The sequence below is a fragment of the Carassius gibelio genome, chromosome B21, assembly GCF_023724105.1.
Source record: "Carassius gibelio isolate Cgi1373 ecotype wild population from Czech Republic chromosome B21, carGib1.2-hapl.c, whole genome shotgun sequence".
Taxonomy (NCBI): domain Eukaryota; kingdom Metazoa; phylum Chordata; class Actinopteri; order Cypriniformes; family Cyprinidae; genus Carassius; species Carassius gibelio.
The window spans coordinates 22,320,770-22,348,303 of record NC_068416.1 but is presented as its reverse complement, the minus strand read 5'-3'; the positions used below and the strand labels follow the sequence as shown (position 1 = coordinate 22,348,303).

The following is a 27,534-nucleotide window of genomic DNA, read 5'->3' as shown; positions in this document are numbered from 1 at the left end:
AATCCTCCCCAGAAATTTCTGTTAATGACCAAAAAATTGAAAAACTGATCAGTGATATTATGAAAGATGTTTTTTAATGTTCGATGCAAACGCAATGAAAAGTTAATTAGAAGTCAACTGCAGTGTGTAATTCTGACCAAGAATGAGTGTTTGTTTTATTGATAGAAAACAGTACTTTGCTATGTAATTCAATGCCATTTAAACCTGGGCGGGGGAGAGATATAGTGTTAAAAGGCATTAACAAAAAACATAATGACAAGGTTCTCCTGGGAAGAACAAACTTTGATGACTCAATTTTAACATAAAAATTTCAAGTAATTATCAGTGATATTTATACTTTGTGGTTTTGGCATTTCTCTTCAGAACAGGAAGAACCAGTCCAACTTAACATTCCAAACAGGAAGCCAGTCAAATAGACTTTTCAGTGCTAAGAGGCCAAGATTTCATTCAGGTGTCGAGAAACGGTGTGTAGGCATCACAAAACGCTTCTGTGAAACAAACCTAAGGGCTGGATACTTCACGTTTTTTTCTCTGGATTACATTCTTCTACACATAGGATCTGTTCAGCAAACCATCATCCAACTGACATAAATCTGAAGAGACACAGGTAAGATTCTGGGTCAAATGTAGTGCTCAATTAAAGGCTACTACTCTTAAAAATGAAATTTTACTTAACCTTGCCATTCCAAACCTGTATGACTTTCTTTCTTCAAAAGAATATTTTTATTTTTATTTTGTATTTATCATACAATGAAAGCCAGTAGGGCCCAGTATTAACTTTTTAAATCTCTGAAATGATGATATGTATTTGTAATAAACAATTGTTTACGTTATGATTAAAGATTAAAAGTAAGTATGAATGTGCTTGGAGTGAATGATCATCGGTCATTGTAATTGCTGGATTAGTGAGTTGTCATCAATGAGACAAACTACTTGTATGAGTCAAGTAATTGCTACCTCAGTTTATTTAAAGCATTGATCATTGTTTATAAATCACATTGTCCATGCATATCATTTAAAGGCCTGAAATTGATATGCCCTTGCATCGTACTGAATGGTTTGAAAAAAAAAAAAATGATCATGGATTTGTGAGTCCACTACAGTGTTTTTTTTTTTTTTTTTTTTACATGAGAAAGCTAGAAACAAGGAAAGACAGATAGCAAGAAAGCAATTTTGGTGATTCAAGTTAACTTTCCTAGCTTTCAATGCATCATTTAAATCATCTTAACGTACCTCCATAAATAATGAAACAACTAAAATGTATTCATGAATATGCACCTGTAAAAACAAGTGAAAATCAAAGAGGAAGGAAATATGAGAACAGGTGTCATGAAGGCAGTTAACGATTAGAGATTCAATATTGCTGTCAAGCCGCATTTTCTGCTTGTCCCGGATAAGCATCGTGTGCGTGAGGCACGTTTCGATGAATTACGTCAAGTTATGGTCCACTGCGTGTTTTAAGTCATGAGTTTGAGATGTTCTTGATCTGTCATGATTACGATATTTATCTGCCCACACAAATCTTAGGCCAGGTGAAGGTTTGATCTGATGATAAAACAAGAACATTAGACTCATTATCTAACAACTCAGAGCTTTGTGAAGTTAACAGGTTAATGATGGGTTGATGATAAAGTTAGCAGATTAAAGGGTTAAAGATAAAGTTTATGCATCGTATTCTCGGTACAAGAACAATTTGTGAGTTATGTCAAATGGATTAGAATGTCGATAAGGGAAAAATAAGGCATTCAAAAAAAATAATAGAAAATACACAAAATGAAGAAAGGGACACAAATAGGACACTGAACACAAAACGTGGTCTTATGGTAGCATGCATTTACAATGCAATCTTGAATATGCTGTATTTCCAGGTCAGTACGATGGAGCAGGACAGCCAGCAGGAAAAAAGATCAGAACAGGGAGAGGAGATGACAGAGGAGAGCTTCCTCAAAGACCTCTACCTATTTATGAAACAAAGAGACACTCCGATTGAGAGAATACCTCATCTAGGCTTCAAACAGAGTGAGTGAGAAAGACAAGCGAATGTATGTCTGAAAGAAATGATTTCAGAGTATTGACATTTCCTTTTCCTTTCCAGTCGATATGTTCCTAATGTACAAGACAGTAAAGGAGCTAGGAGGCTATCAACAGGTAAAAAGATATTTACTGCGCACTGACCCCAAAATTAAAAGAGAATGACTCCACCTCAGACAACAATTTCATAAATCTTTTCATGTTATCATTGCAAAAATATACTCATTTTGTGTGTGTGATTTCCAGGTTACTGCACAGCAGTTATGGAAAAAAGTTTACAACATGCTTGGAGGAAACCCGCGCAGCACTAGTGCAGCCACCTGCACTCGCAGACATTATGAAAAGTAAGCACATGTAACCCTAAACAGCAGCTGCTCGCATATAATTAAAACAAACATGACAAATTATTGAAATACATTTTAGTCACAAATCTCTTTTTGTCCAACCAGGCTACTTCTTCCTTACGAGTGTCACCAAAATGGATACAGGGACGATATTATCTTCAGGACCCCTCGATCGCAAAAACGCTTCCACCCCAGCGGTTACAGTGACTTTGAGCACGAATATCCCAGGAATGGTAAACATGCAGATTTCCGACACCTCTCGGCGTTCCCTCAGGTATGGCATCTTAAAAACAGAACAAATACTCTCAAAGACATAAATCGTCACTAGGGTGGTATCTTTTCAAAAGTTGCAAATATGCATCTTTAAGGTAATTCTACGCACTTTTTAGGGGTTAAATAGATGTACCTTTAGAAAGCCAGTACCACCCCAGTGACATCTGTTGTCTCTCTTTTTTTTTTGAGAGAGAGTGTAGTAGAAATGCACACTACAAAGTTTTACCAGAGTACTGAATTAATTGAACTCTACTCCTCCTTCCCTCTCAAGCCCTCTCAGAACATGTTTACAGAGCGTCAGAGACAGATGTTAAGCATGCCTTGGAACATTTCTCCACCCTTCGCAGATTATATGGTTCTTCCAGAATCCATCAGCCCTCCTCAAGACCTTCCCCGACCACCTGTTTCGTATTTCGGGACATCTTCTGTGGAGGACCAGAGCTGCAACCTGTCACTTGGTAGGCTACGCCACCTGGCAAAAGAGTACAAGTCATCAGCCGGTTGGGAGGAACCGCTCAACCTGAGCCGAAAAGAAAAAAGAGATGAGACATTGATTGACACACCGTCATCTTTCAGCCCACCTTCAAAAAAGCCCAAGTTCCTCAACGAAGCCTCACCTCTTTACCCTCCAAAGGATTTGACGACAGAAGAAGGTGCAGAAAAGGGGGAAACAGTGGACAGAACTTCCATGGGAGGAGGAGGTGCAGGATCTGTCCGAGCAGGACAAATTCCAGTGACTGCTGACATCATTGATCTCACTTTGTCCTCCCCAGCAAATCCAGTCCCACGTAGGGCAAGCCCTCCTTCAGTGAACCTCTTCAACCGTAGACTGAACTACACATTCGATATGAAAGCACGGGAGCGAGATATGCATCCGGACTGGGTGAAGGAAGATTCCGGTGCACCTACACCTAAGGTAGGGATCCTAAACCGAAGCAATCCTCTTGGACACCCACCCCTAGATCCAAACGGGAATATGGAGATTCAGATTCCTATTAAATTTCTACCGGAGTTGTTTAAGAGAGGACTGCTCTCCAACCTGGGATTTAGGGCAAACAGCCCTGTGTCTCAAGATCCAATCAAAGCTGAAGCACAACCCCACATCCGATCTCGTTCAGAAACATCCGAGAGCTCCACCACAGGCGAGGAACCGACCAATTTGAGTTTGAAGAGAAACCTTTCTGAATCTAACCCTCAAGAAAATGGTATGAGGAAGCGCAGATTCTTCGATGGCTATGGCATCCCAGCTGAATCAAAGCTTCAGATGACCCATTCTTTTCATTTAAACAACTCTCTTAAGTTTTCTCTGGAAAGTGATGCACCAAGATCCTCTCAACCTAAACAGGCACAAGTTCCTCCAACTAAGAACCAAGAGAGCATGATTCCCAGACCCCCCAGTTACAGTGAAGGCACTCCACTCTCTTTGACAATGAAGCCTGGAAGGAAGTCAGAGAAAGTATTGGGAACATCTAACAGTGTGGCAAAGGAAATCTCAACTTCCCCACATTTGATGCCGGTGATGTCAGACAACCTCAAACTCATTCTGGCAAGCCTGCCCTATAGACTGGAAAGGGGGAAGATATTTTGAGAATTGGCACATCTGACAAACTCATCACCTCGGTCAATGTTGCAATCTTGCCAAATCAGCCTCTTGGGTTGCATTACTGAAGGATTTCTCAAAAGATGAACTGCAAAGAGAAATGTTGAGGATATGCAACTGTAGCATGAAAGCACTGTCCACACTCAGTCGACATGTTAAATTAGACATGACAGAGGCTTTTCAATGATAAACCTTGTGTATAATATGCATATAATTTTAAAAGGGTTAGCTCAGGAAAAACACTTTTGTTTGTAAATCCAATTGAATTATGAGACTTTAAATAAGAAATTTTACAATTTTGAGGTTTTGGCAACAAAGCAATTTTTTGCAATTATTTTTTATTAAAATGTAAACATGTAAAACTTTTTTTTAAATAAAGAACTATATAACAAATATATCTATATATATCATATACAGTACATTTTCCATTCTTTTTTACTGAATATGAAGCCTTGACATACATTAATTTTGAATTTCTAAATATATTAGGTATCTCACACAGGTTGTTTTATTGCTGCACATGAATCTACTGGAATATCACGATCTATTCTTGATACTTGCAAGACGCTGCATGAAATATGAAAATTAAAATGTGGTTAAAATTTGTTAATTCATACTGCAAACACATAAGCAATAAAACAAACACACAAGCATGTACACACTTGCAAACACACACCCATAAACAAGAAGTGATGGGGATTTCCCACCATTCATTTTATTATCATGGCATTAACAACACATAATTTTCATATAAATCATGAAACAACAGATTTGTCTGTTCAGAAAGAGCAGGAACAAAGATTCCCTGAAGCCATGTGACATCTTTTTCACGGACACTATGGTGGAAGGTGGCTTCTCCTGGGATTTGAACCTACAACCTTTGGGTTAGCACCAGCCAAATTGCTAAAAGGGTTACAAATCATACACAAAGACAAATCAGTCAACAATTTTAGCTTGCTATTCAAAACAATGTTCTCAGAATGGAGCTGTATCAGTGAACATATTTGATCAATGAAGAACAATTCTCATTTAATACAAATTACAATAAGTCAAGATTCTGTAGGGACTATCCAGCTATCACTGACAACTTCATTGATCTTGATAGATCTAAATTTTAAATTCAGGTAAGGTTTAGAGATGATGGTTATATTCATAACCATTTGAAACGGTGCTGGTTGGTTGGCTGTTTGACTGATTTTTCTTAAGAAACTGAACTTAAACTGTTGAACTTAAAATCCACATTAAACTTGAGTTGCTCAATTCTCTTGAATGGCCTTGGGTGGTACAATAATTACTATGACTGAAAAAAATCAACAAAAACAAACCGTCAAACTCTTCTCGTGCAGGATTTCCATAGCTTGTAGCAAGTAAAAATGTTCCAGTCAATTTTAAAGGTGAGTGATTTAAATCCAGCGACATTAAGCCCTGATCCAATACAGGCTTGATGAATGATACATAAAGAGCCAGACCTTTACTGTACAATGAAAAAGAAATGTGGTCTTAAAACAAAGAGAGAAAATACCCTTCTGTACATGTATATGCTGTACTGACAAGCTGATATACTTTTTAATAGTTTTAATATATCTCTTGCAACACTCTTAATTCTTAACACCAAGTCAAAGTATCTTTATTATTATACGGTATATATGGTATGTAGCTAAAAAGTAGGAAGCTGTATAGTCTTGTAATATTAGGGTTATATATTAGTTTGAGAGCCAATACGGTATTTTGTACTCGGGTGTGCTTTTCGGATTTACCAAACAAATATGAAAAAACAAAACAAAACAAAAAACTCGAAATTTCATTTTTCCCAGAAAAGATGCGTGTGTGCTTTAATATACTGGGTGTGTTGAGCTGTGCACAAAACAGTTTTTTTTCTTTAGTTTTCTTGTTCGATCCTTCAGTAACTGAAACAAAGAAGCAGAGGGAGAGGAGTGTGAACAAACAAATGAATTAGAAACATGTTTTGATTCTACTCTGGTGTGGCACATTTTTATGTCTTTAATTCGGGGAAAGTCTAAACTGGTAGAGTGACTCTGCGAGACTGCAGCTACAAATCATATAAAAAAATGTAAAAAATTCATGTAATCTATAGCATTCGCATGTATACGTGCATGTTCGTGCCTCCAAAACTATGAACACATTCTAATGCATAAAATTACTTAGAATATAATTTGAAGCATGATGAATCATGCACAGTGCAGTATTAAAACATGATTTAAGCAACAATGAATGCAATCAGCCTCCGAGCAATTAAATTCCAGTTACAGAGAATGAATGTTTGCTTACAAAAAAAAAAACAACAACACACCACTTATCAAGGTTTGGTCCATCCTAAGCAATATAAATCAACAGGCAATGTATGACTACGTTTGTACTGCTGGGGTCAATTTTTTTTTTAGGCTGTCTTTCATAGTCTTTTCATACTCTGCATTTTACATTTCACTTATGGGAAATAAAATAAAATCATATTATGTAAGTAAATTGGATAATATGTTTGGTTCATGTTTTGGTTCATGTTCACCATTTGCAGTACAGGCCAAAAATAAAAAAGTAAGGCTTGCATTACTGAAGTAAGCATACAGTAATTAAAATGTCATGTTATATTTATCTGCAACTTCCTCATACTACAGCACATCCAAGAGAACACAGCTTTTCCGGGTAGACTGAGGCACATGTGTAGGCATGTGTAGAAACACCCACACACAACCACAAACACCCACACAAGTAATTAACAGATACTGGCAGGTGGTGGCCGTGGGAATATGACCCATCTGCACCGTCACAATACAGACACAGCCAGCAGTGCTTGGCTGAGAATTCACATTCCCCAATTCCACTCCGTCTTTGCGGTCTACCCTTAAAGTAATTTGACTGGCAATAGTATGACAGGAGCAAACTGGCACAAGACTACTACAGACTGCTGTGGTACTCTGTTCATCAGGATGTGTTTGTGTCAGATGGGAAAAAGGAAACTAATACATGCAAGTCCATGATCATTAGGGGAAATGCTTTTTTCTTCTTTATTCATTCATAATTAATTATCATTCATCTGCACTGAAAAATAAACATAAATTTGGGAATGTTTTAGAATCTGGCATGTCCTTCTTTTGATTAACTAGCAGCACTAACATGAATATGTAAAACCAGACAGTCATGTTATCTTGATTTGAGAACAAACCTCTGTCCTTCTAGGTTACTTATCTTTCATTAGTAACCTAGAAATAATGCACAATGCAAATAACAAATCTAAGCCAGCCAGGACTATAATAACTAACCAAAAAAAAAAAAAAAAAAACATCTTCAAAATGATGCAAAAATAGTACAAATAAATCAATCAATCACATCTTTATTAAAAAAAAATATATATATTTTTTTAACAAAATAACTTTTGTTACTTTAAAATAAACGTTAACTTAAAATAAAAGCACCACTTGATAAAAAAATTATCAGAAAAAATTAATATTAATTTGCCTGTTTAATTTTGGTTATATCCAATACCACATAAGAGCTCAAACTAACCAAATTGTGAATTATTTCCCTCACAATACACTGGGGGCAGCAAACTAGATAAGTGATTTTAGGTTCCGTATTGTTATTTTTACTCACCAATAATAATACTAATAAACAATATCAAAAGGCCGTGCGTGACACTGGTTTCTCCATCAATGTTAATAATGTAATTTAATAAAGACCTTCAATAAACACACTGCCAGTCCCACATTGGGGCAAAAAAATAAAAAATAAAATGATTTTCAAAAAGCATTTCAAAAATCTATATTTTTTCTAATAGGGGACATGGGCATCATTTGACTTAGTATACGCTTGTATTCCCCAGCAAGCAAATAAATAAATAAAAGTTAGCAATTTAAGAGCAATTAAATGTCTGCGCTTCTCTGCTACAAGAATGCACATAATCCCAAGCTCTTCACAGTGGCTCCTGAACTGTGACGCTGAAGTCAACAAGCAGGACATTTTTGGGCTACAGAAATCGATAAACATGCAAGTTTTATTTCTTTTCAATACCAGTGAGCACCTTAGAATTCACAGCTTATTTCTGCTTTAAAAAAAACACATATCTTATGTAAGTAGTCCAAGACTTCTGTCCTTTCAAGTATGAGGATACAGCAGTAAAACTCTTTTTGTCTCATCACAATGTCTATATAAGATGAACATGAATCAGTGTTTGCTGACAGATAGATATGTGGCAGAGTATGGCATGTGTGACAGCGACACCACACCTACACTATTATGACATGTGTGGACACGATTAAATGGACTAACATGCCTCTATATTGCTTTCAATGAAATAATAATATAACTGAATGTCCTTCTAAGAAAAGGTAAATGAATTCAGATGATTTCAGAGGGTGGAAAGCCACTCCCGAGCATTAAAATTAATATTGATGCCTAAAACCTATTCAGTTGTCATCTGTTTTGAGGGAATTTGTTACGTGTCCTAGTACATGTCGTTCTGCAACACACATGCTTTCAGAGAGCATATTTCAGAGCATTTGCCATCCAAGCGTTGTTTCTCGTGTGCGTGTTTACACTAGGTGCTTGTGTAACAGTTGTCTGAATCTGTATATACCTGTCATTATAATAGGTGGACAGCAGGCTTTGGATTTCAGAAGAAACAGGTCTGTTCAGGGGTTCCAGGTGGTTTCTGGTCTTGGTGGATGGTGACGTAACTGTATTAAAAAAGGTAGACAAAGAATGTGTTTAAGAAACCGCATAATTAAAGACCTGGAAAATATGTCACCAAGGTTTTTTTTTTTTTAGTTTTTTTTTAACTAAGCAGTTCTAACAGACATTTTAGTTGAATTTAAAAACTATTTAATTTATTATAAAACTATTTAAAATGAATAAACAGAACATATATTTAAAAATATATTAGTACATATTAAAAATTAACTATAAAAATACATAAATTACCAAATAATAAAATTGATAGAGAAATGAAATAAGTCTAAAATAAGACTTATTAAAAATTTATAGATATCTATGGCAGCCCTAATTATTACAACTTTGTCATTTCAATATGCACTTTGCGTATTAATCATACTGTAAACATATTGAAGAAATACACCCTAACATTTTTTGTCATTATGTATTCTGTTCATGTCGTTCCATACCTGATTTTCCTTTTTTTAAAGAAAGGAACGAAAGAAGATATTTAGAAAAATTCTGTTTTCTCCAACAAGAGTCCAAAGTCAAACTGAAATATTTTGCTTTCTTTTTGCACTGGAAAGTCGTACAGGTGTGGAGCAAGATGAATAAATGAAAAAAAATATGACAGAATGTTCTTGTTCAGGTTGGACTATATAATATAAAGAATGAAGTAAATAACAGACAGCTAATGACAGCTAACAGTAATGACTTTCTTTAATTGTTGCTCATTGGGGCACCACGTCTATCAACACGTCATGTTCCACAAGCATATTTGAGCAGTCTCTTTTTCAGCTCTTTCTGTTCTGCTCAATAGGGATGATCTTCAAAGAACAAATGTCTAAAGATGCCGCACAATGATATATTGCATCTTGGTTTGCCGGCTTTATTAGTGTCAAAAGCAATTAGAAATGAATAGCCTGACGGCATGTCTGCCTCTGCTCTCGGTAGAACTGTCTGTCAACTGACACGCCTGAAAAGGAAATACGTCCCCACCCAACAGGGTGGGGTGATTGGTAGAAATGTGCACTATTCTTAAATTAGCATGTCTATCTTAAGTTCAAGAGAAATTCGGTATGTGTATTTTTATGTTTAAGTATGTATCTCATGTAAGACAAAGTATATTGAATCAAAACGTGTAGTTAGTTACGTCTTTCTTGAATCCGAGACTTAGTACCTAGTTTGTTTCCATATGTATGAAAAACCACATCCATGTTTCTGAATGTGCTATTGGTCATAATATTTTTGTACGATACATGTTTGTAATAGGTAAAATATGTTCATTCTGAGCATAAATATTGATGCAAAATTGAAAACCATTAAATTTGGTTGAAGATCTTTTTCAAAAATTTTGACTCTAGTTGTCTGGTCTGCAACTGAAAAAAAATATGTTTGCATTTTTTGGAAATTGCGTAGGTGAATCTTAACGGAAAATACCCGACTACTAGAGATAAAAAACCTAAAACTAATCTCTATAAAAAGGTTAAAAATATAAATCCTGGTACTGCACTTTACTTTTTGTCTTGTCTGTTAAGATAACATTTTATAGTTCTTATGTCATTAAGTAAATAAACGTTTTTTTTCTTAAATTAAATAAATTAGCTTAATAAAGCTACTAAATACACCACACAAAACACTACTGTCAACACTTGACATTTTGTTCACTAAACTTTCTTATATCTCACCTCTGAAAAACAAAAATAAACAATCGCTTAAAAGATAAAAGAGTAACGTTATATTTAAACACACATTAAAAATGTAATATGATTAGGTTTGTTTTATACTAATCCTACTGTACGCCAATTTCACTATAGTTTACACTAAGCAAACAATTTGTATTTTAATAATTTATACAAAACATATTTAATTATTTTATAAAAAGAGTCATTCTCAAAATATGCACAAGAGACCAGGGCTATTTTTGTATAATTGAGATAGTAGGTGTGTAATGATACACAATCATGATGGTTCAGAACGTACAGTACCTAGGTTTTGATGCCACGGTTTGATATGAACCATTATAAACATAAAATTGCCTATTTCTTTTTTATAAAACAGTGGTTTTGCATTAACTTCTAAATTATAAAATGTCAGAGAAGTTTGGACAGTGATCGTCGTGCCACATCAAAGAGTGAAAAATCTGCATTTATTGCTTGGATTTTCTTGAAAGAAACTGACATAATTTGAAAAATGTGACTTAATTTCTTGTCAAAATTAAAAATATACAAAAATTCAGAAAATTTTCAATTTCAAAAGTTCAAGTGAAGTTCCACTTGTGCAGCATTTAAAACAATGCTGTATTTTTTTTTTTTGGTACACATGTGATTTGAAAATTTTAGATAATATTATAGTTATCATTATTATTATTTCGAATAGTAAGATTTTGTTTGTGTGATTCTATGTGTTCATTTTATTTGTAAGTTTTACAATTAATGTCTATAGAGCTTTCGTTCAATTTTTGTTTTTATTATTTTAGTACATCAATGTAAACTAAATGAAAATGAGAAGTGTTGCCTTGGCAAATAGCAAAAATAAAACAAGTTAAAGGTTTTTTATGTCTTATTTTTGGCTGAAGTGTATTTCATTTGAAGTAACTAGTTTTACTAGTAACTAGTTTACTTTTAGTGTAATATCCCTCCAAGGGACCTTGCTGGAACACAACTGTGTCTTACTTAATGACTTCCTACAATCCCACAATGCTCTTACCCATTTCATGATACAGGGAGCCTTGTTTTAATGTCAACGTCATTTTCTTTGGAGAAGGTTCCTCAATCTTCATAAGCTCATTACAGCACTGTTTCCATTGACCTACATAGAAGAGAAAAGACCGTCAATTAAAAGACAGGTCTTTTTTGTTTTGTTTAAGTGTGAATGCATAATTTTAAGCACCTGAGGACTTGAACAAAGGTTCCAGGGTAAATGTGAAAAATAGACAAACTAGACAGGTCCATGTGTTTACATTTAGAGGGTGTAGGCCATAAAAAAAACTTCATTCTTGCACGACATGTAATAAATACCTAGCATGAAAATAGCTGAAACCCAGCCATTAACAAGGGTGTCTTTTAGAGAGGCAGTACGTGCTCGTGTCTACATATTTGTGTAAGATATGTATCGAATTTCAAGCCTTCAGGAACACTGTACTAAGAAAGTCAGAACACTTGTCTCAGTTACTTTTCTTGGGACATACCAAACAGACCACATGCTTTTGGACTGATGGTGACACATAAGCCATGAAACAAGGATATAAAACTGAGTCAAAAATGCATAATTTCGCAGAAACCAAAACCAACTGCACAGAAATCTGATCAACTGATTTAACGTATGTTTCGTAATTTTTTTCAAAATGTGGCACTTGCATAACATCTATACTACAAAAGATAAAGGTATTATTCAGAACATATGCTGTGCAGTGTTCAGTTGTGCAAACAAACAATTAATCTTATTCAATGTTGTGATTCAGTTAAAAGAAATCTAACTCTTTTGAACATGAATTTGTGAAGGTGGGAAATTGCTCAGTGTCAAATACATTTGCACTTACATTCATTCCTTTAGCAGAGGTTTTTATCCAAAGTGACTTACAACTGGAGAATACATCAAGCAATTAATCTTAAAGAGGCAAACAGACACAGGAATTGCTCACAGTACCAAGTTTCAAGCATTGCTCAAATAAGTAGAAGCTAGACAGGGGAAGATTAAAGAAAAAGTTTTTTTTTCTTTTTTATAAATGAAGTGGTGAGTTTTCAGCTGTCGCTTGAAAATTGTCAGGGAATCAGAATTCCTTATAGGGGTTGAAAGATCATACCACCAGCCGGGAACAGTGAACGAGAATGTTCTGGAAAGTGATTTTGTGCCTCTTTGTGATGGCACCGCTCATTAGAGAATCTCAGACTTCTGGAAGGAATGTTCGTAAGAGTGAGTGGACGTAGGCAGGTGCTGAACCTATGGCTGTTCTATATGCAAGAATCAGTGTCTTGAACTTGATGCGAGCGGTAACCAGCAGCCAGTGCAGGGAGATAAAGAGAGGTGTGACGTGGGATCTTCTGGGCTCATTAAAGGGGGGGTGAAATGCTCGTTTTCACTCAATATCCTGTTAATCTTGAGTACCTATAGAGTAGTACTGCATCCTTCATAACTCCAAAAAGTCTTCAGTTTTATTATATTCATAAGAGAAAGATAGTCTGTACCGATTTTTCCCGGAAAAACAAAACATTTGTTGGAACAAAAATACTCCTTCAAACGTACAACTTAATTTTTGAAACTTTGTCCATGTTTAGCATGGGAATCCAACTCTTTAACAGTGTAAAAAACTCAGTATGCATGAAATAGCATTTCACCCCCCCCCTTTAAAGAGTAATCATGCTGCTGCATTCTGAATCATTTGTAGAAGTTTGACTGTCCATGATGGAAGTCCAGCTCAAAGAGCATTGCAACCCAGCCTAAAAATCACAAGGGCCAAGACAAGAAGTTAGAAAGGGCCTGTTCTTTCTGATGCTGTGCAAATCAAATCTGCAAAATCGAGAATTGTTTTGCAATGTGGTCTTTGAAAGTCAGCTGGTCATCAAAGATTACACCAAGATTTCTGACCGAACTTGATTGGGTTTATTGTTGATGAACCTAACTGATTGGTGATATCATGCTGTAGATTTGGTGTAGCAGGAGCTCAGTCTTTGTCAGATTGAGCTGTAGGTGATGTTCTTTCATTCATGCCGAGATGTCTGCCAGGCAGCCTAAGATCTGTGCAGATCCTCTAACACTAGCTTGACCTATTCTTTTTCTAATCTATGTGTTTTCTTTTTATTATATGATTTAAAAAACATTGCTATGTGGACTGCATTAAGCTATCTGAGACTGTTTATAGCACTTGCTCTTTTGTTGATTTTGATTGCTTCCATTGTCCTCATTTGTAAGTTGCTTTGGATAAAAGCTTCTGCTAAATGTTTGTAAATGTAAATGTACTGTAAATGTAAAAACAACACATTCAAGTGTTTTTGCTATGAATGGAAGGAGAGAGACTGGACTGACAATTATAAATGTTACACAGTGTTGTGGACCCATGTCTTATTACTTCAAATTTTCTCGGACTGACAGACTGTTTAATGGTCCTCAGAGGCAGGGCTGAGGTGTCTCTGAGCAGGCATAATTTAGTTTGCCTTTCAATGCAACATTATATCTTTATACTGAATTTAAAGCATGCACAGAGCAGCCGTTTATATTGCAAAGATGTCTTTACGCCAGTGTAAATTACACACTAGATTCATCATAAATTCACAACGCACATAGCGCCTGATATTTTACCATCTCAATAACACGTTCATGAACATAAGAAAAAAACAACTTACACATCAGTCGTACAGTGCCATGACTTTGAAATGTCACCTGACACACTTGATGCATCACCATGGAAATAGATTTTCTAATCTATAAAATAAAATTTCATATGGCAACACATCGAGAGTGACACATAACATGTCATTCACCGGATTTGAATGTGATTTTAAATCCATACTTTCTTCATTCTTTTAAAGGGGACATATGATGTGATTTAATTTTTTCCTTTCTCTTTGGAGTGTTACAAGCTCTTGGTGCACAAAGATGATCTGTAATGTTGAAAATACTAAAGTCTCAAATCCAAAGAGATATTCTTTATAAAAGTTAATAGTCATGCATTCCTACCTAAAATGACTCATTCTAACACACCCCCACATGTCTTTGTCACGTATAGGAAGATTTGCATAACGCCACCCAAATGTTCACACAAATAATGAAGCTGTAATTTTTATTATCGCTGTTGCTGCCGCTGCCATGTTGTGGAGTCGCTGTGTGTTTCGTTGTGAAAGTGAAACTGCTTTGATTGGTCTTCCGAAAGAGAACAAAACTAGAAATCAGTGGTTAAGTTGTATTTCAACAATGTTCCGGAACAGTTCAATCCAAATATTCAGATGTGTCCAGTGCATTTTGCGAAGGACAAGAACTGTTTCCTGACATGCCGGCATCTGTTTCTATAAAGTCAGTCTGGTGCTTCTGACACATAGTCTGTAAGTACGTTTTCATATGTAAAGGATTTCCCACTGATGATTCAAACTTTGAGCAGTGTAGAGTAGCGCTTGTCAGTAGTGTTTGTCATTTCTCCGATCACAAATGCAGACATGGTTTTATGTTTACACAGCACGATATTTAATGCATAAAAAGACAGTACAAGTCATTATCATCATTAATTATGTCCCCACTGGAAGCAACAAATGCCTTGTTTATACTGGGCTTTATTGGTTTTGTCTCATCGAGCCGGGATACACACTTGAGGTACTCAGCCAATCACAACGCACTGGATAGCTAGCCAATCAGCATACACCTTGCTTTTCAGAACGATGAGTTTTATAAAAAATCAACACGTTTCAGAAGGCGGGGAACAGAGGAGAAACAATAATGTACATTGTTGAAAATTATGGTTTTTTTTTTTTACCTTAAACCACAAACACATTGCATTACACCAAACACACAAAATAATGTTCTTTTTAACTATAATGTTCTTTTTGACAAAAATAAGAAGCCATTTGCCTTTAAAATAAAAGCAGGCTTTGTGAATTCAGCATATTGCTAGTGGGAGAGAATTCTTGTCTTCATTTTGATTCGTTATTGAAACTGAAGTATGTTAACCAATCCACCCTGTTCTATCAAGTGCTGTCAAACCAGAACAAAGAAAGTATTGTACTCTGTGCTTTATTTTAAACAATGTATGTACAGTATTGAGTTTTAAAATACAGGTCAAACGGTCGTGATGGCATGTCAGATAAAATACTGGAATATGTTGGGTTTTTCAAAGGAATCGTTTGAATAAATACTGAAAATCCAAACAATAATGTGTTCTTACAAAAATATAACTTTTTTGATTGTTTATAAAATATATTAAATATGAGTCATCTAATAATGCCCAGTGAAAAATAGTAAAAGGATGTAAAAAAAGGAACACAAATAGCAAAATGCTTCCTTTAATACCGAAAACATTAGGTTTTACAGTGAATTTCTGCCATTTTTTCACTATTTAAGCATAATATGCATGTGTATTTTGGACAACAACAGCTTCATCTTTTTTTACAACAGTTTTTCCTTCATGTTACAAAAGCAAGCACTGTTAATCAAGCACAACATTAATGCATTGCAAACAAATGTGGAGCTTTCAGTGATGCATTTATCTACATATAAGTATCTGCTGGCTGTTTGTCAATAATATTATATTTCAATAATGATTCATTCAAAACTTCTTTTGTGGGTGAACTGCTTCCTTGTAGCACTTAACACGAAATCCTCAATTTCCTTATTCCAGTAGTTTTCCACTAAAACCAGTTTATCTGCATCTAAATGATAAATTATCTCTAAAGATCACTAATTTTAACACATCCACCCACGTGTATCTGTATTTCGGTTTTTGTTTAAGAAAGCAACTTCGTTTCAAAGATCCCAGAACCTGTTGAGCGAAGGGCCAATTTCTACATTTGGCTTACTGTCGATAGCTTGCATCTTGTCAAACGCAGAATTTCTAAAGTCATAAATATGTTTAATTATGACAACCCTTAAATTATATACCCTTACTGATTTTGTGATATAAAAGTAACACTCCCATTCCCGATCACTCATTGTTGTTCGTATTCCACTCATTGTTGTATCTCAGTGGCCTATGCAGGAATGTAGTCAATGCTGTAATGAATAAGTCTCACATTGTTTGCTTTGCCTTAGTTTTTTTTTTTTAAGTTCAAATCTATCTAATCAAACTAGAACACAATAATGAATGTATTGATTTGCTGTGAACCAAAAGAGTCACACCCAAATATAATACATCTCAGTTATGAGATGAACTAATATTTGGTTGCTTGGGAACAGGGAATTCTTGACATTTGAAAATCTAGCTTTACTAATTTGTCTAATTCATACATAAATATCTGAAGAGGAATAGGCAGAGTTATAAGATAATTAATTGTTCTAACGTTCTCTCAGAAGAATTCGGGTTGTTAACTTCTGTAAATAAATGTACAACCATGGGAAGGAAAGCAAAGGAAAAGTAAACATCACCAGAAAATGCTTTGTTCTGAAACATTCTGTCAGGTTGATGTCACCTACAAGCACAATGTTTCTTTTAAATCAAGCGTTGTTAAAATATTTTAAAGACAATATGAAAGACATTTTGGGGGACAGTTGATTTTATTAGCTGGTGTGACATCATAGAAGTTTCGGTAACATTCCTTAACGGTTGCAAAAACTTCATATTTCACATCATGACAACTGGGACAGTTTTTTTTTTTGTTGTTGTAACAAACAACAAAGGATATTGCCATGGTGAACAGTATATGATGAAAGCAAACAAAAAAACTAGAACAAGTCTATATGTCTTACTTTCATCTTGTGTTTTGCTCCACAGGTATATTACAATTTTTAAAAAAATTTGTTCCTTTCATTATAATCTGGTTTTCTTAAACTAAGTTCAATGCACTTTTTTATTTAACTCAATACAGGACTGATTTACGTAGGTGAAAATGATTTTAATAAACAATGTTTTATAATCTCTCTGAACTACTTCGACTCATAATCTACTGTAGTGTTATACTTTATTCTCATGTTCTTCATCAGTTCATCTGCTTTTTAAAGTTATTAGGGAAAAATCCAGTTTTATAAGTTTTTTTTATGTCAGTGACGACAACACTGTGCTTCAAGCATATCACTTCCTCATACCCTTAAAAAAAGTGGTCATGCACATGCAAATATGAATGTAAAACTGTACAATTATGCATGTTTACTTTTAGATAATTATCTTCTTCATCATATCAGAAGATTATCAGAATGACCTTGTTGAACCTTATTCATTTACTATTTTCTCGCAGTCACTGTATACCAATAAAAGCGTCTTGCATACAAAGAAATCTTGGCTTACGAAGTCAAAAAAAAGTGGTTATGAAAAAAAAAATCTAGTTGAGGCTTTAGAAATAACAGCAGATTTCACAATAGAAACAGTAAATAAATCAAGCCTAACTGGTCTTAGAACCTGTCGCCAACACAACAGATTTTAAAACAACAAGGCTGAATTCCTAGAAAAGTTCAAGGTCACGTGTAAAAATTCGTAGAAATGCAATACCTTCAAACTGCCACTTATTTTAGCCCATAGACTTTCTCTCATTTGTGGCTCTGCCAGCTAAATAAACCAGTTCAGAATTAGAAATTCTGTACTAGAGCAGAAACTATGAAAACAGTAATACTGCCTTTCTATGGAGGTCAATTTTATCTCCAATGGCATAAAACAATATATAATGTGTACTAATGAAACAGAAGGTCATAATATCCTGCATTCATTTTAGTATGGGCCACTAAATTATCTTCCAAGATAACTAATCTTAACACATCCACCCATTTGTATAAATGTTTCTCTTTTGTAGTGTAAAATTAAATTGATTCCTAACGCAACAGCAATAATCTTAAAATATGACCTTCATATGATTTCATTATTTTTAATTCCATTAAATAATCAATTAAGGTGGACAGTTTAATTGCAAAACGTACTGCTATGGAATGACTGGTAATGCTTATATTGTATAACTGTATAAATTAATTTCATGATAAATAAGTGACACTCCCATTTCTGATCGCTCATTCTTTATTCTATTTCAAGTGGCCTACACCCTCAGGAATGTAGGCGATGCTGTGCTGAATAATTCTGCCATTGTTCTTTGTTTCGCCTTAGATTCATTTGATGAACATTTCTTATGAATGCAGTTTAAAGAGCTGCTGAATCAAAAATGCAAAAATCGCTTTTAAATCAAACTGATAAGCGATGAATAGAGAGTGAAAGGATTTTTTTTTTGTGTGTGTGAATGAAGAGACTATCTATTTCTTATTAAATATAATAAATCTCAGTTATGGGATGGATGCTTAGTTGCCTGGACAAGTTAGCATTGATCATTTGTGTAATACAATTTCAGGAGTTCATATAAACTAAACTATTCATTCCGTCATTCCAAGTATAACCACAACTATGAAGGAAAGAGTCAAAGGGGGAAAAAGCAATAGAAATAAATACACAGCCAAGTACGTACACACCCTCAGAAACTGAAAGAATGTAATTTTATCCAACGCAACTTTTATTATGTTATTATGGGAACCGTACTGGTCTGGGATCCCATCTCAGTTTTAGAATTAGGCCTGTAGGTACTTGACTGGCATCTTTAAGAGTGTGTTCATCTATGACTGCAGCAAACACACACACAGCATATCAGAGTGGATGTTATCTGAATACCACACATGTCAAAAAGGGAATTTCGTTTTTCGTTCCCTACAATAAGGAAATCTGCAAAGACAGTGGAGTGATCTTGTGCGTTCTCGGAACTCTGGTACTCACTCATGTCATAGAAATGCTGCCTGAAGGCTTCCATCCAGTCATGTGTGTCTTCAGATGTGTGTGTGGCAATGGTGTATGGGGTCTCATCACCACTCTGGTTTGTTATGGTGATACTGTGAGCATGTAGAGCCGGGTCGCTCTTTGTGGCATTCACACAGGTGTCCTAAAGCAAATGTGCAAACAATTGGTTTTAAGACCAGGTGTAAACAATAATTACTATTGCACAACAATTCATAGTTTGTAGCACATGGGATCAATGTATAAACAGCTTCCAAAAGCAAGTATGCTGTAACACTGGATTTAAAACCAGAAAAATCTTACTTTAAAAACTCACATAACACAAATATTGTCAAAGACAACTTGGCCCTCTGTTGTCTACAATATGCAACTACAGCTGTTTTATAATATAATACTCCTCACCTTATTAATGGGAATCGTGAACAGTGGGGTCTCTAAAGAATCGGTGTCGTCTTGCTGCTGGTAACATTTTAAAAGTGACCCACTCAGAACACCGTAGACGTCTCTCCAGTCCACAGGATTGCTCTCTGACTTGGGTACAAAAAATACGTGGAAGATGACTGAAAAGGTATTTGGAAAATGTTGATTATTTTATTTTTAATTACAATAATTCGTCGTATTCACAAACCCGAATTCGGAGTTTTCCGCACATGACAACTTGAGTCATACAGAAAGGCTGGGCCGCGAGGCGACAGCACATGTTACCATAGAGCGGCAACCAGAACGAAGAGCCCTCTAAAATACAGAGGAGAACAAATAAAAGCAAAGGGGAAATTAATCAGAAACAAACTATCATGTGCATAGAAATAAGGTGGCTTTTCAGTTAACACATTAAAAAAAACAAAAACACGTTGTTTATTCCCATAATGAAAATGTTGAATTTAGAATCCCATTTTCATTTTTCTCAGACCTTTGGACTCAATATGTAAACACAAACTCACATGCAATAGGCTCCGTTTAAAAAAAAAAAAATCGAAGTCCTGAATAAAGAGTTTTCTTACCTGTGTCTGATATCGTCAGGTCATGTGTTCGGAAAGAGTTCTGTGCGTGGCTCAGGGTCAGAGATTTATGGGCCAGGAGGTGATATTTAGGGCCCCTAAGAAAAAGAGGTGATATTGAGGGCCTCTGTGCGCACATTTACATTGTACAAAAAAGTTTTGGTGAAACTGCTTTTGGAACATTTAGAACTGACATTAATGCTTTTTGTTATCAAATTAAAACTTACAATGGAGAAAAAAAAATGCTCAGGTCATATTTAAATCGCAAAATTCTAATATTTTACAAGACAATACAATGTTTTTGTACCATTAAGATATTTTCATAATCCGTCTACCCAAATTCTTACTGTATTGATATGTTTTATAATTGAGTTTGCTTGTAATTAATTTCAGGGTCAAAAATGATTCAAAATAAAAAACTATGCTCTCTCAATAGATGTTTTGTTATTGTTATAAAAATTAGCAAAGAATACAGGCGGTAAAATAAATGAAACTAAAATGATGTATAATTGCTTTACCATTAAAAATAATTAAATAATAAGAATGAGAAGATCAATTATTTTAAGTGGTGCTTTATTCTCATGAACATAATGACACAGCATATAATTCTTTAAGATAAATAATAGAAAAATAAATCCCCTTGAAATATGAAACATGCTTTAAACTATGAAAAATGACCCAGACTTCATGAGGTTCACCCTAAGAATATGCAATTGGTTTCGCCATCCATCTCTTTAATTTTCTCTACTGTACTTTTCTGGCCCTTTTCTCAGACAGACCGAATGTTAAGAAAATAAACAGTCATGGTGCGTCTGTCTGTAGTACTGACAGTCACTATGGATGTGTTTGTTCCTGTTTGTGTACTGGTTTCGGCTAACATAGCCGAAGTATGAGACCATTTCAACATTTCACACTCTCCCAGTGTCATGTATCTGTTTGTACAACGCTTATGTGGTATGTGGGATAGTATATAATGACATATATCCGGCCCCCTCACCGTACAGACGGAGCAAGCAGCAGAACCGGTGATTCTCCTCCGGGGGAACTGCAGGATGCTGCGGTCTCTAAAGTTGGCATGAACTTCTTACTGGAGGCACTTCCCAGCCGGCTCAGCCTCCGAGTGGAGGAGCCCATGCTGAATTCCTCCTCCACACAGCAGCTGTAGAGCTCCACCCGCAGGTCAAAGTCTGTAGGTACGTCAGTGCTACGAAGACGGGATTTATGAAAAGTAGACTTAAAAAAAAGAGCTTTATTATTTTACATTAGTTACAGAGATTTTACAAATAAAATATTTAAAATGTATATACTACTGTCCAAAAGTATGTTTTTTTTTAAATGTTTCTAAAAAAAAAGTCTCTCATGATCATCAAGGCTGCATTTATTTATATATATATATACACACACATACACAAACTACCAGTCAAAAGTTTTTGAACAGTAAGATTTTTTATGTTTTTTTAAACATTAAATTCTCTGTTGCTCACCAAACCTGCATTTATAATAAAGAAATACTGATGAATGCTGATATGCTGTTCAAGCAAATGTATTATTATTATCAATATGTAAAACAGTTGAGTGCATTTTTCAGGATTCGTTGATAGACTGAAAGATCCAAAGATCAACATTTATCTGAAATAAAAAGCTTTTACCACTCAAAAGCTTTGAGTCGATAGATAGATAGATAGATAGATAGATAGATAGATAGATAGATAGATAGATAGATAGATAGATAGATAGATAGATAGATAGATAGATAGATAGATAGATGCTGTTCTTCTTTCAATTCATCAAAGAAATCTGAAAAAATATATATTCAGCCGTTTTCAACATAATAATAATAATAATAATAATAATAATAATAATAATATTATATATATATATATATATATATATATATATATATATATATATATATATATATATATATATCTTTTTTTTAAGTCTTTAAAAAAAGTATTCCCTTTTTTTTAAAAGTCTTTAATGTCACTTTTGTCCAATTTAATGCATTATTGCTTGATAGCGGTATTAATTGTACCTTAATGACCCCAATATTTTTAATGGTAACGTATATTTACCAAAATATATAAAACAAAATGTTTACCTTTTTTGTTTTTCTATTTTCCATTTCTCTCAGACAACACGTAAATGTAAGTAATAATCAACCACTATAACTAATGAATATGACATGATGAGATCTTGACAAAATTTTCAATTGTCAATTTTAAAAAGTCTAATCTGTAATAAAGACCATTTTGGAGAGGATTTCCATTTTGTCCATGAATATCAGGAGGATAAAAAAAAAAGTAAATGAAGAATATCTTACAATATCACTGGTTCATCGAAACAGATGTCTGTGAGTGTCCGGTCCACTATTACGAGATCCGTATCGTGAATCTCTGTCCCCAGCTGCAGCAAACAGAACACGGCACACCGGTGCAGCTCTGAACAGATAGAAGAGGGACAGAAGAGGAGAAAATCTGTAAAAAATCGGACTGATTTTGTGGTCATAGAGATTTTTCGGACTATAAGTCGCATCAGTCCAAAAATACATCATGACGAGGAAAAAAACATATATAAGTCGAACTGGACTATAAGTCGCATTTATTTAGAACCAAGAACCAAGAGAAAACATTACCGTCTACAGCCGCGTGAGGGCGCTCTATGTCTTCAGTGTAGACTACAGGAGCACTGAGCAGCATAGAGCGCCCTCTGGCGGCTGTAGATGGTAATGTTTTTTCTTGGTTCATTTCTCTCGGTTCATGTCAAATTAATTTGGATAAATAAGTCGCACCTGACTATAAGTCGCAGGACCAGCCGAACTATGAAAAAAAGTGTGACTTATAGTCCGGAAAATACGGTAGTCAAACTCACCTCCTTTGTTTTTAAAATACTCTGAATCTTTCCACATGAGAGGAATGCGAATATCTGAGGATAAGTCAAGCAAACAGAAAAATAAAAACAGTATCAAAGCAAATAAATGAGATATATTATAGTGATATAGAAAGTTGTTGCATTAGTCTCTGTGCATGTAACTTCACCTGAAATAGCTACTTTTCCAGTACAAGGTAATCGCTCATCAACAGACGCACCATCAGATGACCTGAAAACATTCAATCATTGGATCAGCAGCTCTGTTCCAGTCACAGTGAGTGAGCTGCCTACAAAGACAACGTTTCAAGTGCACTAACAACAAAACAACTTTAAGAGTTAGGCAGAAAAACGGCATAATTGTGAGACGCAAACCTCGGAATTCAGAGAAAAAGAGTCAGAATTTTTAGTTTATATCTATCAATTTGATTTGATTTTTGTTAATCCCATTGTGGAAATGAGCTTCAGTGATAATGCCATAAAATATGGAAATCATTGGTGAGATGAGAAAGTTTGTTTTAAGGAGACACGAGGTGCTATTTACAGAACTCTGCTGCTATCTATTCAGTCCAACTCATTGTAAATCTATAGCCTCCCAGTGACTCGATGATCTACCTCTGTCCTGCTCTCTGCATGGCCTGGGCTTCCTTCATGCGCTGCAGCTGGGTCATGAGGGCCAGTATGCGGCTGTTGGATGTGAGGAGAGTCTTGGAAGCTTCCAGAGCCTGATCTCTCTGAGAACACGCAGCTAAAAGCTTACAGGCCCCTTCTCTGATCCTCACCTCTCTCTCGATCAGTCTCTGAACCTCACAGTCCTGCAGAGAGATTGAGCAGTCATATCCTCAGACGATACACCCACAACCATTCACCGACCATCCAATGCATATATTAAAACAGAATAAAAAATGGCCTGTTCAGCTGGAAGTTGCTATATATATACACCTGCGATGCTTTCAATGGGTTAGAGTTTGTGCTACATCATTCATAGTATTTTTGTAAGTATGTTAAGCTGGTTGTATAAATTTGCATGAGAGGTGTTGTTATATAGGGTAAATTTGACAAAACCAGTCATAAGGGTCCGTTTTTCAAAACTGAATTGAATAAATAAGCTTTCCATTCATTGATGTATGGTTTATTAGGATTGGACAATATTTGGCCAAGATACAACTACTTTACAATCTGGAATCTGAGGGCGCAAAAAAATCTAAATACTGAGAAAATCGCCTTTAAAGTTGTCTAAATGAATTCATTAGCAAAGCATATTTAAAGTAGGAAATTTACTAAATATCTTCATGGAACATGATCTTTAGTTAATATCCTAATGATTTTTGGCATAAAAAAAAAAAATCTATAATTTTGACCCTTTAAATGTATTTTTGGCTATTACTAAAAATATACCCCAACAACTTAAAACTGGTCATATAATATTGGTAATATTACTGTCTTTATAGCAGTGTTGTATTATTAACAACAATTATAACTGATAACAAAAATATAAACAAAAAATTCCTAATAAAATATGCTGAAACCTTTATTTAATTTTATATTTTATAATTAAATCTAAAATATAAAACAAATATAAATGAAATATTCAAAATAAAACTAACCTAGAATTACTACAACTCAACTAAATAAAAAATTAAAACAGAAAATATAAATATAAAAGCTACTTAAAAACATAAATAAATACTGGTAAAAATACATAAAATGGTAAAAAAAACTGAATTCACTGTAAATTGCTTTGGATAAAATCGTCTGCAAATGTAAATGTAAAATGTAAATAATACATAAATACTTCCAAAACAACACTGCTTATATTCCTAATTCTTTCTTTTGATTCATTTGAGATTCATCCCAGTGTGCCACAAAATTTGCATTCATACAAACCACAGACTCATGTCTGGTCTCACACAACCAAACACCATGCAAAAGCAGAGGAGAGCTTTGATAACATTCAGCCGGCAAGAGAAACAAAGTCGAAGACAAAGAGCTGAACAGCACTACAACAAAAGCCTTTGTTTTCTATTTCTGAATTCATTCGCTATTTACTGTCAGCATGTAACCAGTCAGAAGAATATCTCTTTAATCTGTTTATATCCTCTCAACTGTGACTTTAACAACCACAGTTATGTAAGAGGAACTAATCTAAATGAACGTTGAAGACTAACACAAATAAGTGCATACCGATGTTAATGAATAAGAAATCGAAGGGTTTGGCCATCAGATACGAATGGATTTCTTATAAAAATCATTAACATTTACCAATGTCCTCAAGCTGCAATTAAATACATCAAAGATCCAATCTAAGCAAAAGAACAGATCATGTGGACAGTTTAAGAGCTGATTCAGACTGTACTGTAGACTGATAATGTTTGTGCTTTGGGTTCATAAGTAGTTCATACAATTGTGTATTTTGATTTGGGAACAATGAATGGCTTATTTTTAATTTCTTGACTCAAAGAATAATTTCAGTCTTTCCCAAAAGGGATGCATTTGACAGAACATCGGCCTATTGTGCAACTAAAGAAAGAGTTCATCAATATAGAAAAAAAATAAAAATAAAGTTCTGAGATTTGACTAAATAAAACAATTACTTATTTTTGCTGCAGGCTGTTGAAGGCTTGAAATATATTGCATAAGTTAATAATTGATCTCGGCACACTTCCAAAGAATAGGACTCAGGCATTCGCTCTTAAACTATTTTGGTAGGTTAAAGCATGATTGCACTTGCTTAATGCATTTTTCCTCTGATGACAGCAAGCATTGTGCATTGACTGGAAATTCCCTCAGGGTCATGTCTATGTCTGAGAACGATTTTAAAAAGGCTTTTGTCTGTTTCCAATACATTAAGATGGTAAATGGCTAATTTTCATAAAAACTGCCTTATAAAACTGCCATTGCCATTGTCTAGTCATAAAAAAATGTTAGATGTAATGTTAAGAGCATAAGCCAGAGCAAAGTTTTATTGCTCTGTGTGCTCAGTTATTATGGATCATTTGAACCGAAACTCGACTGTATGCTTTGCAAAAGGAAGTATACTGTAGAATAATGTCAGTGAATATATGAATACATGAATGCAGTCAGATCACAACAGAGGTGACTTCATGCCATCAATGATTACATAATACCATACTAAATCTAAACTCTAGAACACAATTCAACAGACACTGGACTCAGATCTTATCAATGAGATTGAATGGAGATCCAATGGAAACTTTGACCATCCATGTTCATGTTATACGCCTACTGTACGAAAACAATTGTTTTATGTCATTTGACTTATTTTAAAGCAATTTACGAGAAACGTCTGAGCTAAGTTCACATATGCGCAAACCACAACTAAGAACTTACTCCATTCTGTCTCCTGGGATATGAATGAGCAACATTGAGCGATAAAATGTATCTGTTTGAGAATGGTCTTGTTGAGCTGTGATTGTGATGGCTGTGCGCATGCGCAGGTGTGGTGCTGCGGCAGCTTACCTGTGCGGAGTCCTCCAGCACGCTCAGGCGGAACCGGCCTCTCTTCACCTCCATCTCCATCGCGGATCCACGGGCCACAGTGGCTCTGGAAGTCTGGTTTCTGCAGAACATGATTGCTGTAGGTTGAAAATCCCAACTCAAGCGACCAACCGAAGCTACTGCATTACAATAAACATAAACCCCGTCCCAAATGCTTAAATATATATCTTAAAAACTCCATTAGTGTAAAATCCTACTGGACATGTTGCAACAACTATGGATTAGGGTGTGCTTTTCCCGAAGTTCGTGGTAGGCTATGGGTGGCGCTTGAGGTTTTGAACACTCACTGAAACAGCGCCACCATTGTGATTTGGTGAACATAACTTTGGTAGACTCGCTAGGCTGTTAAATGTTTTCCCATGGCACAAATGGTTTGATTCCGCCCGGGCGCGTTTAAAAAACGAATTCTCCCTTCAGACGAATTTTTTGGGATCATTGGAAACATCTGCTAACTAAACCGTATTATCTTTTGATTCTGATCATTTTGAATATTAATAGCTGAAATCTACAAATCGAAACTCGCACCTGTAATCTAAATAAATAGATTTTTAGAATCCCTCACACTGTAAATACAGACGACCCTGATTGGTCCATTCTGAACAGCGCTGATAAAAGTAACAGGCACCACATGTTAATGAATGACGTAAACGAGCAGCAGGCCAACATCTGGTTATTAGCAAACCTATGCACATGAAAAACATTGAAAATGTTCATGGACATTGTCTTTAAACTATAAAGTTACAAATCGAAATACAAAACAATTATTTATACTCTTTGCCTCAAACCAAAAAGTAAGTCCGGTTGGTAAACAACGCCAATTTTACATTTCAAGGGACA

General features: G+C 35.0%; 2 protein-coding genes across 4 annotated transcripts; one reads left to right on the top strand and one right to left on the bottom strand.

The window, feature by feature from the left end:
* Window positions 1-361: 361 nt before the first annotated feature.
* Window positions 362-4,514, top strand: arid6 (AT-rich interaction domain 6). Its single transcript, XM_052588503.1, has 6 exons — window positions 362-607; window positions 1,869-2,019; window positions 2,096-2,148; window positions 2,278-2,375; window positions 2,481-2,649; window positions 2,920-4,514. The coding sequence occupies exons 2-6, from the start codon at window positions 1,878-1,880 to the stop codon at window positions 4,234-4,236; spliced, it is 1,779 nt and encodes a 592-aa protein (XP_052444463.1). The 5' UTR covers window positions 362-607; window positions 1,869-1,877; the 3' UTR covers window positions 4,237-4,514.
* Window positions 4,515-4,927: 413 nt separating this feature from the next.
* Window positions 4,928-26,977, bottom strand: rtknb (rhotekin b). 3 transcript variants are annotated; one of them, XM_052587431.1, is made up of 13 exons: window positions 26,659-26,976; window positions 23,794-23,993; window positions 23,349-23,410; window positions 23,182-23,235; window positions 22,634-22,751; window positions 21,308-21,514; window positions 20,314-20,408; window positions 19,941-20,047; window positions 19,715-19,843; window positions 19,295-19,457; window positions 11,623-11,724; window positions 8,840-8,939; window positions 4,928-5,151 (listed from the first exon to the last, which is right to left on the bottom strand). In XM_052587431.1, exons 1-13 carry the CDS (start codon window positions 26,767-26,769, stop codon window positions 5,085-5,087), a joined length of 1,515 nt encoding a protein of 504 aa, XP_052443391.1. In that variant the 5' UTR covers window positions 26,770-26,976; the 3' UTR covers window positions 4,928-5,084. The 3 variants fall into 3 exon arrangements, with proteins under 3 accessions (XP_052443391.1, XP_052443393.1, XP_052443392.1); XM_052587433.1 differs by having other exon boundaries at window positions 4,928-6,155; window positions 26,659-26,975; XM_052587432.1 differs by having other exon boundaries at window positions 4,928-8,939; window positions 26,659-26,977.
* Window positions 26,978-27,534: the final 557 nt, after the last annotated feature.

Coding starts and splice junctions, on each gene's coding strand:
- arid6 (XM_052588503.1), top strand. CDS start 1,878: ATGGAGCAGGACAGCCAGCAGGAAAAAAGATCAGAACAGGGAGAGGAG. Junction 2,020..2,095: donor TCATCTAGGCTTCAAACAGA/GTGAGTGAGAAA, acceptor TTTCCTTTCCAG/TCGATATGTTCCTAATGTAC. Junction 2,376..2,480: donor ACTCGCAGACATTATGAAAA/GTAAGCACATGT, acceptor TTGTCCAACCAG/GCTACTTCTTCCTTACGAGT.
- rtknb (XM_052587432.1), bottom strand. CDS start 26,769: ATGTTCTGCAGAAACCAGACTTCCAGAGCCACTGTGGCCCGTGGATCC. Junction 19,458..19,714: donor TCACGATTCCCATTAATAAG/GTGAGGAGTATT, acceptor CATTTGCTTTAG/GACACCTGTGTGAATGCCAC. Junction 8,940..11,622: donor CTCCCTGTATCATGAAATGG/GTAAGAGCATTG, acceptor TTTTTAATACAG/TTACGTCACCATCCACCAAG.